At 42.9% G+C, this 20028-nt stretch overlaps 1 protein-coding gene across 4 annotated transcripts in view; it reads right to left on the bottom strand.

Moving 5' to 3' along the window:
- GRIP1 (glutamate receptor interacting protein 1) overlaps window positions 1–20028 on the bottom strand; it is a 650209-nt gene that overhangs the window by 24137 nt on the left and 606044 nt on the right. For 3 of the 4 annotated variants that reach the window (XM_045789638.2, XM_087868996.1, XM_087868998.1), the window contains 4 exons: window positions 18310–18449; window positions 17966–18160; window positions 4701–4857; window positions 3792–3903 (listed from right to left, as the gene is read on the bottom strand). In XM_045789638.2, coding sequence (XP_045645594.2) covers window positions 3792–3903; window positions 4701–4857; window positions 17966–18160; window positions 18310–18449 — 604 coding nt within the window. Of the gene's footprint in view, window positions 1–3627; window positions 3673–3791; window positions 3904–4700; window positions 4858–17965; window positions 18161–18309; window positions 18450–20028 lie in introns of all 4 variants that reach the window. The other variant, XM_087868997.1, reaches the window with a different exon arrangement.

Below are 20028 nucleotides of genomic sequence, written 5' to 3'. Positions count from 1 at the left end.
TTATCTCTCTAAGATTTTGTCATTCCAAGAGTCACCTGATGTTCGGCTGCACACACACCAGTAATGAGATCTTTGAATTGCAGCCAAATATTGGCGCACATGTAAATATATCTATGACTGTTGAAAAAGGAACAAAACCAGTTATCTTATCAATATCCTGACTAGATCAGTTATCATATTGATAATTTTGAAAAAGAAAATTTTAATCGTAAGAAAAACCTTACTGGTCATTGACCATTAACACGTGCTCAGTACCATATATATGTGTGTGTAGAATGTCAATAATACTTGTGATAAGTCTCTCTGATACGTATTAGAGTTATCATACCTCCCCACTTCGGTGACGGGAAGGGATGCCGGGATGAGGTGAGCAAGCTGCCCAAGAGTCTGGGACTGCAGCCCTCACACTCTGATTCCAGAACCCTTATTCTTGATTGACTACCAGGCTGGCTTGCTTCCCAGTCAAGTATTCGGTTGAAATGTAGAAAACTGACTTTTTAGGAGATTAAAAAAACCCCTAATATTTAAACCAATGTGGATTATCCATATTATGGTTTATTTCAGCTAAATCCCTTTTTAAAATGGAAAGCTTCTGACTACTAGCTTTTTTGGTGTCATGGGACATCCTTTATTTTACGGCACTTAACTCTCCGATAGCATTTCTCTGTCCACTGTAAGTGACAGCACCCAGTGATTATTTTCTTGCAGTGGTGACCATCCATCTATTGTTTTTACCTACTTAGACAAGTTATTGGCTTTGTTAACATCTATATTTTATATTCATTCTTCATGGGTCCAGCGGGAAGTATTTTGGAGGTAAAATACTTAATCACTACAACAGGGAGATAATGGTTTGAGCCTTGGCCACTACAGAAGTTCCAAACTGATCTAGAAAGAATTCTGATGGAAGCAAGGTTTCAAAGCACAGCTTGATTGCTTTGTTTAAAGTGAACTTCGGGGGCACCTGGGTGGCTCGGTCCTTAAATGTCTGCCTTTGGCCCAGGGCCTGATCCCAGGGTCCTGGGTTCAAGCTCTGCGTCAGGCTCCCTGCTCTGCTGGGAGCCTGCTTCTTCCTCTCCCACTCCCCCTGCTTATGTTCCCTCTCTCGCTGGCTGTGTCTCTTTCTGTCAAATAAATAAATAAAATCTTTAAAAAAAAATGAACTTCAATTGAATTACTATGAAGGAATATAAAAATGAAAACATAAATATAAAAACTAAAATAAAGTTTAAAATAACTATTTTAAATTACCTAAGATTTGTTTTCACATCTGGATTATCTATTGCCTGTTCCCATTTTGCACAATTCATAATTTATAGTTATAATCCCCCCCCCCAAATTATCAATGAGACAACTGATACACATAAAACTTAGAGGGATATGTTCAAGGGCTTTCTTTTTTTCTTTTATCTCTTTAATTTTTTTTTTTAAAGATTTTACTTATTTGTTTGACAGAGAGAGAGACAGCCAGTGAGAGAGGGAACAAAAGCAGGGGGAGTGGGAGAGGAAGAAGCAGGCTCCCAGCGGAGGAGCCCGATGTGGGGCTCGATCGCAGGACTCTGGGATCACGCCCTGAGCCAAAGGCAGCCGCTTAACGACTGAGCCACCCAGGCGCCCCTCAAGGGCTTTCTACCTGATATTTAATCAAGTCTTCTTCCTATATTAAAAAACAGTTAAGGCAGGGTTTATTAATAAAAATGGCAAAATAATCATTTCTATTGAACAATTATTAAGTGTTATGTTCTGTGTTAAGTGCCATATAAGCATTAATCATTATAATCCCCTTATTTTGCAGAAGAATAAATATCTGATAAGACAGATTAAGTAACTTGTCCAAAGTCTTAGTTTGAATTTTTCTCTTTTGTTAAAACTCTACATTTTTCAGTGCTAAAGTTGAACCTAAATAATTGCTAGCTAGTGGGGAGAATGCCAAGTATAGCCTTCATTTCCATTTCCATTGTAATCATTTTTCATCTTAGCTAATCTTCTACATTTATTATGGTTATAGTATGCTGTAACTTTTAATACTGGACATAAATTTCAGATGCAGGAAACTAGCTCCAATAATATTTTTTGCATAGTAACATTTACCATCAAGTGATCAGAGTTCATTTAAACCAGTAAATGAATCCTCTTGGTGATACAAGTATAAGTAAGACTCTCCTTTCTAGATTTGCCAATCATTCTTCTTTGTTGAGGGCTTTAATGTCCTTTTGGCTTATAAATTCAACCCACTGCCTTTCTGGAGTTATAATTTCAAGGGCCACACCTGCCCGAAGCTATGTTAGAAAAAGTTTCTAGGCTATTGCAACATAACTTCTATGTTCATAGATGTTGTTTTCATTAGATAGCTCAACTTCTGGGTGAAAACCCAACCTCATTGTGTTACTTTTTACATCACCCTTGTCTTACCTGCTGTAAAAGAAGCTATTAGAAGAATAGCTGCTTCTTCAAAAGAGAAATATCAAAATGCAAAGCGAAGAAGGCCTATGAGCCAGACATGCTTTCAAAAGCAGGGGTATGTTCAAGAATCGTGAATTGAGCTCATTATCCAGTTTGGGTCCCTTGTGCTATCATTCTACATACAGGAAGTGGTAAAAGTTTAAATAAGCCAGCTGATACTTCAGCATGTGACTCTTTTTGAAAGTTGCCTAAAAAGGAATCAATTGCTTCTGTCTGAATTTATTTAAGTTTTATAGCATTATCCATCTCCAGGCCCTTCAACTGTGCTCTGAAGTTTCAATTCATGCCAGGTAATACTATGATATTTATAAATTCAAACTAATATTTTCCTTCATATTTCTCTTTGCAGATTCACGAACATTAGAATCACATCGAATATCCAGACATGCAGTTGAGAAGCAAAACAATATAAAGACGAGTACTCGTTTTAGAATTGCCATTTCACCCACTTAGGCCATTCACATTCCTTATGGGGACTTGGGGACCTCATATGACATCAAAATAAAAATGAGACTTTTGCCACTCTAGTGTTTTACAGCTCCGAAAATTTAAAAGAACATAAAAGGAAACAGTCCAGGACCTCCTAGACCAGAGTGTGAATATCGTCAGCAAATTCATGGCTTTGATTAAAGAACTCGCCGGGAGTCCAGCTATTATGTTCCATCTCGCCACAACTCCTAGAATTCACACTAAGTTAATATGGAATCAGGATTTGCAATTAACAGCAAAGTACTGTGTAATATTTTGGCCGCTTTTCATGCAGACCGGCCTTTTTCACCAGCTGCATTGTCATCTACTTTAAGGGCAAAACAAAACAAAACAAAATAAAATTTCCTCTTATGTTCCGCTTCACGATCAAATTAATTGCTATACCAGGTACAAATGAAAACATGCCAAAGAAACCTTTCTAAAGCAGCTAAGAGAATGAGATGCGCCACTGCTGGGGGCTTAGCTCCCTCCCCAGAGACTCGGTGGCAAACAGGTTCAGTCAGGGTTAGCAGGGAGCAATGGCAGAAGCCACAAGTCAGTAAGCTCGGGGTGGGGGTGGAAATGGGGAAATAAATACTTTCAACTGCACTGAATCAAATCAAATTGCTGTCCGGAAGGCAAGGGGGCAGGGAAGGCAGCTTCACAAGCAAAAATATAAACATAAAGGGTAGCTACCAAGAGAGTCATGTTTCTCAAAGACACACGCCTGTCAGCTTTCTCCTGTGGAAAGGGGTTAAAGCTTTTAAATGAACTGATGTGATAAATGCAAACTCAAAAGGACCAAAAAAAAAAAAAATGAATGTAGAAACAATAAAAGTCAGTAGCAGGACCAAGGCTACCTCAAGTTCTCTCAGAATTCCCGACTGTCCACAGGTTTCCAAATCCTCCAGTGCTTGGGACCAGAAGTTCTCCTCTTGTTCAGCCTCCGAACTGTCGGGTGCCCCTGTAAAACTGTCATCAAAAAGCACAGTCCAGGTCGAGAACTTGCCAGACATAATCCAGAATCTCTCTCTTTCCTCTCTCACACACATACAAAAATGGGAGATTCCTTTTAGATCTGGCTTTCTTCCAACTGGAACCACCAAGTGAGGCTGCTTTCAGAAATGCCAAGTATCTCCAAGAACCAACGAACAGAGGGAAGGACCATGGTCTTACTAACTGAATCTGAGCGTTCATGGCTATTGTGGAATGAACCACATCAGCAGGGCATTGTGTGGGAATATCCTTCGGCTGCTCTGCCTGGTCCAAGAGAAGTCAAACTTCCAAGAGAAAAATCTTTTCTCACTTAGAAATATCGGTATAGACCATTTAAGGGCTGTGCATTTTTACGAATTTCCTTAAAATATTTTGGGAGAGAACAAAATGCTAAAATAGATCTCAATTCAAAGTTTGGGATCCTCGATGTATGTTTTTTTTTAATGTAAATTAACATGAAGCAACCTTTTAAAGGAAAGGAGAGGAGACTAGTCAGAGTGTGAGGACAGGGTTTACAGATAAAGATCTTCCCATGCGCTATTCCTGTTTTCATCAGGGGAAACTGAGCTCTTGCCATGCTGTGGGGTGATGCCCAGGCTCCTGCCGGGCAGGCACAGGTCCCTGAACCTTGCCCCGGGGCCAGCGGTGTGATGACAGCGGTTCCTGTTGTGCTCCGGATGCTGGCAACAGGTGCCACCGGAAGTAGAGAGAGTCACATCGGGGTTAATGGCCACAAAGCAGTGTGGACAGGCAGCAGTTGATGAAAACCTTACCCACTGACTGTGGACCGGTCCCAGTCTTCATTACTCAGACCCACGTCTGGGTAAGTCTGGCTTCGCGGCTTAGTGACTGGGGACAGGCTGCCTCTCTGTTTTGGACCCCTCCACTCGTAAGTGCTGAAGTTGTAGCCCGAAGCCTGAAAGCCAGAGCCTGAAACAAAAATCAGGTGTCACCTTCTGTTTCTGAGAAGGACTCCAGAGGGTCTGTTTGGTAATTTGTCTTTTCCTGTGGTTTCCATTAGTTCGTTCAAGGCAGCTGACCGTTAACTCAATTTGCGATCAGAAAGGCCATCAAGATAATACTCAGGTTTTCCATGCAAAACACATTCACACATATTCTGTCAACTGATTCCAACAACAACCCTGAGGTACGATCTTTAGATCTAAACCGGAGAGCCCACCGTGTTGGATCTGTTTTTATTAGGGCTTCTGCCCTCCTCTCTCTGGGCAAGAAATCTGCTGGGCCAGGGGGAAGTGCCCACAAGACCTGTCTCCAACTCTTTCTACAGCAAGTTCTAGAAAGTCAGAACCCTGAACTTTCTGCCCAGATACCTTGTGTCCACCCTACAGGATACGTGAGGGCTTCTCACCCAAGTCTGTCCTTTTGAGAGTGGAATTTGCCACCAGATGTGGGTTCCAGGCCCAAGGAGTGGCTAAGCAGCTGCTGGCTGCAGGAGTGTGGACAGAGCGAGGCTCTGTGGGGCTGGGGCCCACGAATGTTAGGGATGGGCCCGAGGATGACTTAATCCAATGAGAAATGACATTGTTAGCAAGTAGAGGGGTGGAGTAAGAACGGTGACAGCAATAACAACAGGGCTCATAGAGTGGGTGCTTAGGCACCTGAAACTTCATTAAGTGCTTGATTTGCATTGCCTTATTTACTCTTCATAACTGTCTTTGAAGGTAGTACTATTATTATTTGCATTTCACGTATGAGCATACGGAAGGCTTACAACAGTGGTTCAAGTGTGTAGGGGTATCGGCAAACTCTCCCCGGGGGTTCCAGTCATAACCTTAGGAGAATCAGTTCTTAGACCCTCAAGTTCCTTAAGCACCTCTTCCCAAAGTCAACCCCACCAAAAAGGACCAGGGGTCTGAGATCTGTGGGCTCTCCCTTCTCACTTCCCTCTTCAGAGTTGTTTTTCTGTCACTTTACAAATGAAAGACACATTTCTTATGTATCTCAAACCTTTTGAAGGAGCTCGGCCCTAGGATGCAAAACCCCCAGGTGTCAAGTCAAGGGATAATTTGGGAAAGCCTTGCTCCTGAGTGAAGGTCTCCTGGGAGCAGCACCTTAATTCAACCAGGCACAAACTCCTGGCAAGCCTTTCCCCCTCCTTCATCCACCTGTGTCTTGGCATCTCAGAGTTAGAATTCAAAACAGTTGTCAGTTAGGAGGTGGGCACATTATTGTATTTATCTGAATTGCAAAATGAGGACTGACTTCCTTTCTGACAGGGAGTTAAGTCGTATTAGCTTGATAGGTGAGGCAGTGAGGAATGGCTTTGGCAATGGGGTTATATAATGGACATTTTCCACAAATTTGGTCTAAATCCGTGGTTCCAGATTTTGACAAAAATATAGTTAAGGCATATTAATGACCAACTGGAAATTATAGTCTTTGGAAGTATTTAAATTTGGGGAGAAAAAAATTAGAAGACAATTTTAAATGTGTGATGAGGTATGCGGTTTTTCAAAATTCTTTTGGGAGGTTTAGATAGGAGAGCAGGGGCTTGTGAGCAGGTCTGACTCTACAGCGTGGGCTGTAACCATGACACACAGCTCCATCCACCATTTCAGGTTGTGACTCACTGTGTATGTGTGTGTGTGTGTGTGTGTGTGTGTGTGTGTGTGTTTACATGTGTGTACCGGGTTGCAATATAATATGTATTTCTTACTGTGTTTAAAAACCATTAAGATGAAAGCCAGACAAAAAACCCACGAACAGTTAATACAGCAAAGAGGCCTTGGCCACCATTTTCACATATAATGAAATGAGCGGATCGTGTAAGATGATTGTCACCATGGCATCCCTGTTTTCTTCTTACTCACTTTCCATCCACTTGTTAGAACCCACAGTGCCATCCTTACTGCAGAGAAGCAGGAGGCCCAAGGGATAATGCTCTGGTCGAAAGGACTTGATCTCACGAATGCAGGGGAATGCCCACGCCTGCAAGAACCTTCCATGAATCTTCTGTTTTAGGATACCAAGGTGCAGAGAAAATATTTACAGTTTGTTCTCTCATCTTCTTCCTGGGTAACTACAGAAGTATGGCTAGCCATTTGGTTAGAAATTTTGTGTGATCGGTGTGCTGTTTTCTGTTGAAGGTGCTGAATTAAGGAAATGCGCGGGTCTCTTCTTGAAGGGGAGCGACTGCACGTGACTGCATTTCTCCTGACTTCCTCTCACCGGCTCTCCACTTTCTCCTTCCCAACCAGATAAACCAACCGCCCAAATAAGTGAAATCTCCCTTTTTGTGATACAAAAAGAGTTAGAGGAAGACTGTGCCTCACTTGCCTTAACTAGCTTTCAATTTGCGAAGAGCCAAATGCTAAATGGTGGAGTCCTCCGGACCGAATCCTTTCCTGATAAGCATTAACCCGTGTGATCTATCAGCTCCCTGGGGAAATTCCAACAGGCTTTAAACTGGACAGATTTAGCTCTCTGATTTTCCTTCCAGCTGTTGTTTGTAAGTAGTTCTTGGTGACTGGGCGAGAGCGTAAGGATGGCCTCGAGCAGGTGTGCAGCATTGGTCCTTACTCGGGAAATGCCTCTCTCGAAAAGCATGTCTGTCTACACCAAGGGTGCCCTGTGTTCATAAGCAGTATTAAATGATTATTGCATTACAACAAAGCGGGGCATGAAGAGGGGATAAAATTCAAATATCCTTGGGTTAGGTGTAGACTCCAAAGACCTGGGTCTGGACCGCGCTGTGCTGGCACGGGGACAGAGAGGTGGGTCCACATCCCAGCTTTGCCACTTCCCTGCTCTGTGGCCTCGACCAACTCACCTCAAGGTAAGATGGGATAACCATACGTAAGTACCTCAGCAGGTTGATGTGAGGACTGAGAATAACATACACAAACTCACACATAATGAGGTTTTAATAAATGCAGATGCCGGGGCACCTGGGTGCTCAGTCAGTTAAGCGTCTGCCTTCAGCTCAGGTAATGATCTCTGGGTCCAGGGATCGAGCCCCGCATCGGGCTCCCTGCTCAGTGGGGAGTCTGCTTCTCCCTCTCTCTCCCTCTGCGCCTCCCCACTGCTGCTTCTCTCTTTCACTCTAATAAATAAAAATCTTAATAAATAAATAAATAAATAAATAAATAAATACAGATGCCCATTACTTTTCTTATGTGCTAAGCCATTCAACTTCTCAAGATCTCAGTTTCCTGATTATAAAGCAGGGAGAGCAGTAAAGGAGGAAAACCTCAGCACTACTGATTCAGGGAACATTCCAGTACTTCTTACGCGTCAGGTACCCTATGAGGAGCTGAAATGCAAAGATAACAGTACTAGCTTCCTATCTCAAAAACTGCACAGTTTAGTATTGTCTGTGACAGTTTTTTTTTTTAATTTTATTTATTTGAGAGAGAGAGAGTCAGAGAGAGAGTATGAGCGGACGGCAGAGGCAGCGGCAGAAGCAGGCTCCCCACTAAGCAGGGAGCCTGATGCGGGGCTCAATCCCAGGACCCCGGGATTGTGACGTGAGCCCAATGCAGACACTTAACCAACTGAGCCACCCAGGTGCCCTCAAAGTGACAGTTCTAATTGCGGCTGAGAGTGTTGTCCCTCTCATGGAGGGACACAGATCTGGAAGAACCGAGACCTGCTGGAGGGTTGGAAAGCGGGTCATGAAAGATGGCAAAGGGAAGGTGTCCTCTAAGCTTAGAGTTAGACGGTGAGTTGGCATTTCCTTGTAGAAGTGTTGGGTATGACAGCGTGCGCCTAGGAGGAGAGCCTGGTAAATGTGCAGTCACGGTGGGTCCTGTCCTCTGTGTTCCATCAACGGGTTTGAGTCACTCTCAAGGAGGGAGGATTCCAGAAATACTCTGGTCCCTCTTACCATCTGGGCTTCTGCTTCCCCGTAGGAAGAGCAATGATTTACCTAACTGTGGAGTTCTGGAAGAGAGTAGGGGAGTGTCAAGACCCTCAGTCTCTTCTTGGCTCTCTCTGGACTCATTCTTTCCCACTGCTGCTGCTCTGTAAGGCAGGCACACCTGGAGCCCACTGTTGGCGCTCAATGAGCTCATGGCAGGGGTGGGGGCCAGCAACGCCTAGACAGTGCAGTTTCTATAGCTGCCTATTGCAACATCCATTCTTCTCTTTATCCTTTTATCAGAATACCAGTTTTGGGGGTGGGCCTATTAATACTTAGGATAAGCCTGCACTTCCTTAGCCTCCCCTTGAAGTTAAGTGTTAACTATGTAAAAAGCCAATGACATGTAAATGGAACTTCTGGAAAGGCTCTTTACAACACTCTTTCCTGCAGCCTGGAATGTAGATGAAATAGCTGGTGCCCTGGTAACCCTCCTGGATCATGTGGCAAACCCGAAGATGGAAGCCAAGTGGTAGGTATACTAAAGAAGAAATATTTAAGAGGTCTTTGATGACACTGTAGTTATACACCAGCTCTGAAATGCCTACTTTTTAAAATGATTTAAGTCACTGTAATATTAGGGTATTCAGTTCTATTCAGCTAAGTCAAATCCAGCTGATATGCTGGGTTACAGTTAGCTTTGTAGATCTGACTTCCCCCTCATTTAAATCCCAACATCTAGACTTGGGTTAGGAGTAGGGAAATAATAACTGATTCTGGCTACAAGTCCAACCCAGCTTTTCTAGCAAAACAAAACAAAAACTCTTCCTCTCCAGAAAACAGAAATAGTTGATAGTTTAATGCATAGCTGACTCCATTTCTACTTCTTCACTGATTTAGAACGGATCAAGGCAGGGACTGATGAACATATCAAAATACCTAGTGCTCTGCGGTACCAAAGAGCGAAGCTTGCTTGGCGAAGAGCGAGAAGTTCAGGATGTGTGGAGTAAAAGGTACTACAAGGAAATGTCTGGAGATGAGACTGATAAAGCAGCGGGGAAACAGATTACAGAGAAATCTGCTTTAAACTAAGCACCTTTGACGTTATCCTAAACAACAGACAACCATCAAGAGGGTTTTTTGTTTGTTTTTAAGGGAGTGGCAAGATTAGATTTAGTTTTGTTTTTTTTTCCCCAAAGATCATTGATGGTAATATACTCAAAGTAAGGAAGTAAATATTTCAAGCCTGATGAAGGTTTTATAACAAAGGTGTGGTGTCTAAATGTGGTGTCTCTCCCGATTGGATGCAGGGGGGGGGGGCTGGATGTGGGGTGACAACTGGGTGGAGGCAGACGGTGTGGGCAGTGAGAGGATTCACCTGAGGCAGAACAAAGGAGATAGAGGTTTACTGAATACACTGCAAGGGCGCAGAGGCTGTCTGCCCCGAGGCAGTGGGTGGGCACTGCTTTTAAAGGGAGAAGGTGAGGAGGTATGGCGATGTATGGAATTCTCCCTTTTTCAGCCACCGTGCCTGGTTGTAAGTAGCCCATTGGTCAGTGAGGGCCATGGGTATCTTAAGGTGGGTCCCCTGATGGGCCTGTCTGTATGGGGGGAGAGGGGGGAGGTGGTGGTGTCACTGTGGGCCCTTTCTGCATTCCATCGCTCAAGCCCATGTGCCTAGAGGCCTACTCTACAACAGGCAGTGGCAGTGAATGGAGAGACGGGAGAGATGTGAAGCTGGAGGTCGGAGAGGCTGGGTCCTGATGGCACTGTGGGGCCACCTGCCTCATCCAGGCTCTTTACTACAGTGGGAGAAAAAGAATTACCTTGTTTAAACCCCATCATTTGTATTTTCTTTCATATGTAGGTGTATTCAATCCCTCACTGATGCCGGTGGAGGATGATTGCATAATTTAATATAGGGAATGTTTGACGGAAATTAAGTAAAGATAAGCTGCTTGCCATAGTTGAGAAGTTAAGGGCCCTGAGGAATATCCCTTTACACGGGGAGTCAAACTTAAAAGCCATTGGAGGAATGGAATTAGTGAGGCAGCCCACGTGTAAGAAAAACGAACTGCCAGAAATAGAATTTTTACTGAATGATGGTGCGAGCACATAAAATTAAAATGCAGGGATGATACTGGAAGCTAGACTTTAAATTCAAAATTGATAAAAGAAACACAATGAGGAGTGCCTGGGTGGCTCAGTCATTAAGCGTCTGCCTTCAGCTCAGGGCGTGATCCCGGCGTTCTGGGATCGAGCCCCACATCAGGCTCCTCTGCTGGGAGCCTGCTTCTTTCTCTCCCACTCCCCCTGCTTGTGTTCCCTCTCTCTCTGGCTGTCTCTCTCTGTCAAATAAATAAATAAAATCTTAAAAAAAAGAAAAAAGAAACACAATGAAAGACAGATGTAATTTAAAAAATGTATTTCCTAAGTAATTACTCCTTTTATTTAGAATTGGAAAGCTTTCTTTTTTCCTCCTTCTTTCTTTCCTTTCTTCCTTTCTTCCTCTCTTCCTTCCTTCCATCTAGGCTTTAATATCTGGTTTTATCCCCTGTATCACGATGTGAGGTGTGTTATGGACTGAATCGTGTATGCACCTAAGTTCCTATGTCGATGCCCTAGGCAACAATGTGACTGTATTTAAAGACAGAGCCTTTAAAGAGGTAATTAAGGTTAAACGAAGTTATAAGGTGGGGCCAAAGTTTAATCTGATTGGTGTCCTTATAAGAAGAGAAAATTTGGACACACATGAGATATACCAAGGATGAGCACACAGGGAAGAAAGGCCATGTGAGGAAGGGAGAACGCAACCATTTGCAAACCAAGGAAATAGACCTCAGGACAAACCACACCTGATACCTTGATCTTGGATTTCTAGCCTTCTGGATAGTGGAAAATGAATTTCTATTGTTTAGGCCACACAGTCTCTGGTATTTTGTTACAGCAGCCAAAGCAAACTGATACAAAGTATAAAAATCGGTCTGGATTCCTTTCACTGAGAGTAATGTTTAGTTGTGTTCATTAGTGTTATGGAAAGTAGGTCTTCACAAATGTTGGCACTTCTAATAGCATATGGAATCTTGGTACAGTGATTTTTATTTTGAGGGTAACCATACTTCAGATACTTGTAAAATTCTCATATTCCAACATTGTACTATTTGGTTTTCAGTACCACAATGTTGTGCAGATTAATACCGTATATTTGTAGCTCTTAATTCACACTCCGTATTAATTTTAAAAAGCTAACTAAACAATGTTGGTTCATATTCATAAAATGTGAAATCAGAGACCGGTTTTGGAATTCAGTCTTCAACTCTGCAATTTTGGGATTGTAGCTCCTGCCATTACTTTCATTTTTGGAAGCCAATTTTTAGCATAGGAAAGCGAGCCAGATAATTCCCTGCCAAATTTGTTTCCTAAAAATCTAGTTTTGTTAAGAATGAGAAAATCACATCATACATTTATGTAACTATTTGTAATTGTTCTAGCCAAGAAATATTCAAAGTGTTTAGATGAGAATGTGGTTTTAAAATGGCAGAGCAAAATAGTTCTCTACCTTCTCCAGAAATCACCTCAAAACAAAAAGGGTTGACAAATAGCATAAGCTACATCTTCAGCAAAACTAGAATCTCAAACCATAAATACATAAAAAAAAGTTACCAAATTCCACAAGTCAAACAGGGGGTGGGAGGTGGTGATAAGGAGCCAAGAGGAGACACCTATAACCAAAGATTTCAGAGAGAGCCCAGTCATCCAAAGCAGGGACCATGGCATAAAGCAAAACAACATTGCTTTGTGTGGAACACTAGAATGGATTGCATAGGCTGGTGGCAGGAAGTTCCCTGGAACCAGTGGACCAGGGTGAAGCCAGGGAGCGGGTAGAAAGACAACACCTACAGATAAACCACCAACTGCAGGAAGCAATCTATCGGTGAGGCGGGCTAGCAGAGAGGAATTCTGTATTGTTGGCTGCTTGCAGTTACCAATCTCTGAGCTGAGGAAGAATGCACTCATCACAGGTTGCTGTGGACTGCGGAGTAATTTTTTTCTAGCCTGGAGCACAACGTGGGCTCTTCTGTCTCAGACCTTCTTTCAAACTTCCAATGTAGAAAGGACTCCTCTTGTTCAAAGATGAGCAATCATTCAAAAGGAACTGGCATTAGATGTATACCAAGTTAATATTAAAAAAAAAAAAGCAGAGAAGGAACGGAAAAACAAAGCAATAGCTGATGAAGGGTACTCATGAGTAGAAGACTGCCACGGAGCAAATGATAAATGTGACGAAAGAGATCATCACAAAATGTTAAAAATACACACTGAAACCATCATCTCTATAAAGCAAGGGATCAAAACAGAGATATAAGAGCTCATGGAAAACTGGGCAAGCCAACATGATAGAAGGAGATAAAACATGAGCTTGTACAGATCAGAAGAGATATTAATGAGAAAAATAAAAACAACACCACCACCACCAATGGGGTGAATACTGCTCGGTGTCCTGCTCTGTGCTACTCTTACATATTATGTTGTGTTCCCTAACTATATCAAAGGGAATTTGGGCTCTCTGATGGTACATGTTGGTGTCTCTCTCTTTTTTTTTTTAAGTTTGTATTTAAATTCTAGTGTAACATTAGTTTCAGGTGTACAGATAGTGATTCAACACTTCCATAATGTTGGTCTCTTCTCAGCCATCAGTATCTTTAAGAAAACTACAAGGAAGCATGGAAATAGATGAAGTATGCATCCAATTGTAAACAGAAAATCTAAGAATGGAGTAAGGTTAATAAAATTAAAAGCAAAAATTTATTTTAAAACACAAGAACAGAACTGATAAATAAATGCAAGGGTTAGTTCTTTGGAAAAATGCTAAATAAAAATAAACCATTACCAGTATACTCATGGGAAAAAAGAATAAAAACACAAATGTACCAAATATGGAACAATATGTGTGCATATCAAAATCATCACATTGTACACGTTAAATATATACAATTTTATTTGTCAATTATACCTCAATAAAGCTGAAAAAAGTAAACTTGAAAGAGAGAAATATCTAAAGACTACGGTGGAATGAGACAGAAAACATAGCTATCTGAGTTGAGAGTCTAAAATGACAGACACCGGAAGAGCTACAGCCTCCATGAGAAGGACAGAGTCCGGGTACCAGGAAGTGGTCAGTCTCCCCTTGTATTGATTGACCTTTGCTAAATCCAAGGAAAGGGTTTTCTGAGTTAGAAAGAGGAATAAATAAGACACAAGGGGGCCAATGTCTAAGATTTTGATAAGGCAGAAGGGCATGAATAAGGGTCAGGAGAATGGGAACGGAAGCAGCTAACCCAGAGGCAGACTAGAGAAGGTTTGCATCCTAGAGCTGCACAGTGGAACGGAGAGTCATTCCACCGTGAGACTACTTTAAACACCCCCTTTCCCCCCAGCTTTGATCACTCCAACCTATTTTTCTGCATTAACTAATACTTTGCATTGTAGGTACTTGCTAATTGTCTGGCCTTCAGCTGGGTTACCTCTTCCATGAGAACAGGGACCACAACTCTTTTACCAATCATTGTATATCCATTGCATCCTGGCCTTATGTTGTGCCAGCCATTACATATTTGTTGAATGAATCAATGGGGTAAGTTTGACATTTTGGAGAAGCAGCAGAGAACAATAAGGAATGTGGCTGCAGAGACACCGGGCCCAAGGAGGAAATGCGCATCATGGAGGTGCAGATACATTACTGGGAATGGGACAGCTATGGTGGACCGCAGGATACAGTAAGAATGTGCAAGTCTTCCTGGTCTATGGTAGAGAGTCCGCTGAGAGGCTGGAGGGATAGGTTGAAGAGGTCATCTACATCTCACAGCATAGTATTTAATGGGAAACAAGTGTGGTTCTGTGCCTTGCATTTTTTTTTTTTAAAGATTCCATTTATTCATTTGAGAGAGAGAGAGAGACAGAGAGACAGAGAGAACACAAGCAGGGGGAGAGGCAGAGTGAGAGGGAGAGGCAGACTCCCCGCCAAGCTGGGAGCCCAACATGGGGCTCGATCCCAAGACCCTGGAGATCATGACCTGAGCTGAAGGCAGATGCTTAACCATCTGAGCCACCCAAGGGCCCCCTGTGCCTTGCTTTTAAAAAGTCAACTTCACAAGCACAATCTGGAAATACTTGGTTTAACCTAATAACACAGGTAAAAAACCCCAAAAGCCAGGCTTTGAGGTCTTCGTAGACAGTAAGCACAAACTGAGTGACAAACAGGACTCAACCACCACAATTGTAGGTCGAGGTAGACAGGCTGCTTTCATAGGTTCTAACATTTTCCGTGATGAAGGTGACAGGCTTGAGTTGCTCTGGGCTGTCAGACTGTTGTACAACCTTCCTTCCTGAGTGCTACACTTCAGCAAGTAGAGAGTTAAACTTGAACATACTCAGAAGAGAGGCCCTCAGGATGATAAAGATACTCAAAAGTAAGTTTTATGTGAGGAACCGTTAAGGACCTGGGGCAATTTTGCTTGGAGAAGGAAAGACCTCAGAGAGGCACGAGAGCTGTCTTTGAGTTATGTGAAGGGCTGTCGAGGTAAGAGGCTTTAGTCTAGTTCTGAATGACCTCGAGGGTCGAAGGGAGGCTAATAGGCAGGAGCTACAGGCAGCCAGATTTCCACTCAATGCAAGTGAGAACTTTGGGGCTGTCAGAGCTCCGGGCTCGGGTTGGGGAGATCCGCCTTGGCCGTCGGGGAGCGCCTGGTCACGCGGGCGCTCGGGCCCACGTGTGAGCTGACTTCTAAATTCTCTGCTAACACTCAGATCCTGTGACCAACCAGCCTTTCGACGGCCACGTTTGTGATGAGTGCTTGGGAAGCGCTGTTTTACAAATATGAGGTATTGTTACTGCGTTTCCATCATCTTGGAGGACTTCGATTCTCTCACAACTGCCATCTTCTCTCTCTTTAACCCCATGAAGATTTCTAACTTATTGATGCTCAATTTAATACTACTATGACTACAAGTCTCTGTCTAGGAATTCAAATTTGCAAAAGCTTCATGAATAATAAATGGTTTTTCATTTTTTATTCATGTGGGAAAGGCTCTGTATTTGGTATGCTAATCAGGGTCCTCATCCTATGGTGTGAAAGGACAGAGTAGCTAGTTCTTTTTTTCAAATTATTTTTTTTTAAGTTTTTAAGTTTTTAAATGTATTTCTTCATTTTAAGTATTCTCTACACTCAACGTGGGGCTCGAACTCATGACCCCAAGATCAAGTGTAGCTCGCTCCACTGAGTGAGCCAGGCAGGCAGCCCTGAGAGTAGCTAAGTTCTTACACATTACCTTATGGGCAGAACTCATTAAAATCAGTAACATCCTTACAAAAAATCTGTGTAACAAGGGAGTCTCCACATTTAGAAACAATAAATAAGCAAGCACGTTAATAAACAAACCTCGGAGTCTACTCTGATAGAATTTGACTTCTGTCCTTTATCAGAGACCTCTGGTGGCTCATTGACTCCCAGGCAATGAGAAATCAAGAATTTGATCAACGAGAAATTAATATACGAGTTATCTGGTGGCATAGCTATCTTGTCACAAGGTATCATGACTTGGAAAAATTAATTGCCAGATAAATAAAAGCTCCAATTCTATTTTGGGTCTTCAAAATTTTTTCTCCACCAAACTCCAGTATCATCTCTAACAAGTCACTACTTGATGGCTTTGAAATATCATTTCTTTTCCTCATCCTCCCCTCTTCATGGGACTTGACAAGAGTGACATAGGCAAAGGCAAGCTGAGAGAAGAAAACTAGCAGAACCAGGGAGAGAGTGAACTGGTTACAGACCGTCCTAAAAAGCAGTTAGCTAAGTTACAAAGCAACCCCCGCAAGCAAACATGCATGTGTTCTCCAAACTCTTGGTTTATGCATTTTTTTCTGACTAACTTAACTTATGTATTTTTATCTGACTAACTTAAATCAGAGCAGAAAAGGGATTTGGAAGCTGGAATTTATACCAGGCAAAAAAGAGAAGGTAAACTTTTTTTGTGTTGTTATTGTTACTGTTTTGTATAAATACCCTAAATTTATTTAATTCCCTGTCACTTGATATTTTTGTTTCCCTAATATTTAGACATTGTAAACAATGCCTGAAACAACATCTTTGTACGTCTGTCTCTGGTATAATTACTTCCTTAGGATAAAGTCCTAGAAACGGAATTGTAAGGTGGAAGAGGTTATGAGCATTTGAAAGGCTGTCCGCTGCTGTCTTTAAGGTGTGTCTGTCACATTTTGCTTCCAAACAAACTCCTGTGTGTCGCTAGTGCCCCACCTACAGCTTTCAGCACATGAGACGATGGCCAGGACGCCTCAGTCAGCACCCTGCCCGGCCTGTCCTCGTTCACGTAGGCCAGCAGCTATGGCTTGACCTGGAATTCAAATACTCTAGGCACCACAGGGGCAATCTGGAACCTCCTTTTCTGGAGGGATATTTTCACCAGAGATCCAGATCGGGGCACTCACATCTCAATCCCATATAAGAGAAAAACTGACAGACTTCTCTATGTATCATTGGAAGAAAACAGATGTTTAAAGGAAGCTTTTAGCTTATTAGTCTGTATTCAGTCTAATACTTGCTGTATGTTTACGTTCTGTGAGTGAGGTTTAACTTCTAACAGAGGTTATACTTCTTCACATGAAGCTGACGCCTATGAAGAAAAATCTACGATATGCTTTTATATATTGCGGTCCCAACTCTCTCCTAGTGGGTATTCAGGAAACCTGTGTGAGTTTCTATTAAAAGTCAGGGGGAGGCAGGAATAAATGGGGCCACACATCATTGGCTCATCTCTTAAAGCGCACCTTCAGCACTCCCCAATCCATCTTTGTGCAAAGCCTGCTTAAAAAAGTAAGAATGGGGCCCGTCTTCAGTGAACCACTTTATTGTACGCTTGCCTCCTATTAATCTAAGCATGAAGGACAAGCTCTGAATTGAACACTCAGACATCAGTAGCCTAATGGGGGCTTGCTCGCGTTTGATAAATGTTCCTGACTTGTCAGTATTAAGGAGGAGAAAATGCGAGGCCACCATATTCAGTGTGTTCCATCTGGTTGCACTGAAGCCGACACAAGTAAAATAAATAAAGATTTTTTTCCCCAAAGACCAGAGGATAGCTCCTTGAGGAACACAGGCCTCAACAGCAAGCCCTCTGTTCCCCAAGGCTTGGCCATACCTTGAGTCCCATAGCTGGAATCTATTCCAGAGCTGTCCCACGAGTCCACTGCACTGTCCACGCTGGGCACAGTGGAGGGGTACGTGTCGGTGAGCTTGCCCGGCTTCTGTGCTGGAGACGGGTCCTCCTCCACATCTCCCAGGTCACTCAGGTGGCTAGCAATGGGGAATTTCTTGGGACTTGATGCTGACTGGGCTTTAAAGACAGAGAAGGAGTTTAATTCTGAGTAAATTTCAATAATAAGATATTTCAATTCTCCCTCTGGAGAGTCATTTCCCTAGAAAGACACACATAGGGATAGAAATGCACTGAAAATCCATAACTGTGGCTCTCGACCCACTCACCATCTGTCTGTTTCTTAATTTTCAAGGTGACAGTCTCTCCTGCCATCTGTAACAAATGGATGGCTTCACTCAGAGGCTTTCCTTTCAAGCTGCTGCTGTTGATGGCCAGGATTCGGTCTCCTATGTGGATCGCGCCGGTTCTGGAACACCAAGTAGTAACAGGAAAGGTAGAATAAACCCTGGGTGCCACTGAATATAAATTCCCTGCCATACTTTATATATTCATAATAATAAAGGCTTGGCAAAGGTCTCTAGAAGCCACTTCTCTCTTTCTCCTGGGCAATGTTACAAGATAACTGCATCTGTTGCGAATAACTTTTTAGTTTCAAATAAAATTAGAAAAATTGTTTTCATTAGGATGTAAAATGGACTTGTGTGATTTTAAATTCTAAGAAAGCAGAGTCATTTGGTAACCCTCTTAAAAATCCCAAGGAAATAAACAATGTCGGACAATAAATGCAGTGATATTCAGTATGGAGCATTCCTTCTTTGTACGGGCTTAAAAGGTTGAACACGATCCTGACCCCAGCTCACCAGAAGTGAGGCTCAGCGAGGTGGGGACCCCCATGAGACCCTGGTGTGGCAGGGTCCCTCTGTTGGTAATTCTATGGCTTGAAAAGGCTGAATTCAAAAATCAATTCGGGCTACATTTTAATCCCACTCTACCACTTTCCAGTTGTGTGACCTGGATATCTTGTTTTAACCTCTCTGGGTATCACTTTCCTTGTCACTACAACGGGAATAATCATCTCTCAGGGGAGCCCTGAGGATTAAATAGGAAAAAACAGGTAAAGGGCTCAGCCTGCTGCTTGAAATGTGGAAAGAGAAAATTTATTGATCAATGAACTAATGAACCTTTGGCCTTGTCTCTTCTCTTTCCATCCTCACCCAATTCTGAGCAGGCGGATTGGACTTTATAATTCTGATGTTCACCATATCCATCTTTGGAAGCACGGGGTGGGGAAGTAGTAGATTCATAAGCATTCAATCTCAGGGATGATCTAAAAACTCCGATCTCTCCAACCGGGTTACAGGGTGTAGAATGGGAGTCCCAAGCCCCAGCCTCCTGTTATACTGGCTCGGTTTAAGTACAGTGAGCGAGGGAAGGAGCCCAGCTCACAGGGCCACCTGCAGCTGAGTGCGCTGACCACAGCTTGCTTCTGGGGTAGTGGGCAGCAGCGACTGGGGTAACAGAGGTGACATGGGGTTACACGGGTTGTGAGGGACTGTTTAAGGAGTCCACCCATGCACCTACTCTCAAAGAATGTTTTTTTTCCTTCGAGAAAAAAAGATCACTTCATTCTTTCATAAAGGATCTCAGTTTAGGAAAGATCTATGTCGTAAGCCAAGGAACCCTTGACCAGTAGGATCAATATTGATCCAAGAATTGGATCAACATTGAACTTTTCTTGCTGTCTCCCTAATAGAGATACCTAGGACCTCTCTCTAACAGAGGAAGCTAGGAAAGGAGAGTATCTGAAGAATATCACATCATCGGTGTCTCTGTGAATATCACAGCATGACATCCCAACAGGGGAACCCCTTCTGAGCTGCCTCAGTGCCCTCATCTGCTGGATGAAGATCTTGGATGAGCCGATTTCCAGCGTGCCTTGCAGCTCCAAGATCCTGCAGTGCTACATCTCCATTCTGCAGACCATTCTCTGCATCAGCACGAATGATGTGGGTGCATTCCTGAGCTAGGTAACTGGAGGAAGCGTT

Source organism: Ursus americanus, chromosome 17 (assembly GCF_024610735.1).
Source record: "Ursus americanus isolate L20-20 chromosome 17, mUrsAme1.1.p, whole genome shotgun sequence".
Lineage (NCBI taxonomy): Eukaryota > Metazoa > Chordata > Mammalia > Carnivora > Ursidae > Ursus > Ursus americanus.
The sequence above is the reverse complement of the archived record's forward strand: the minus strand, read 5'-3'. Positions and strand labels throughout refer to the sequence as shown.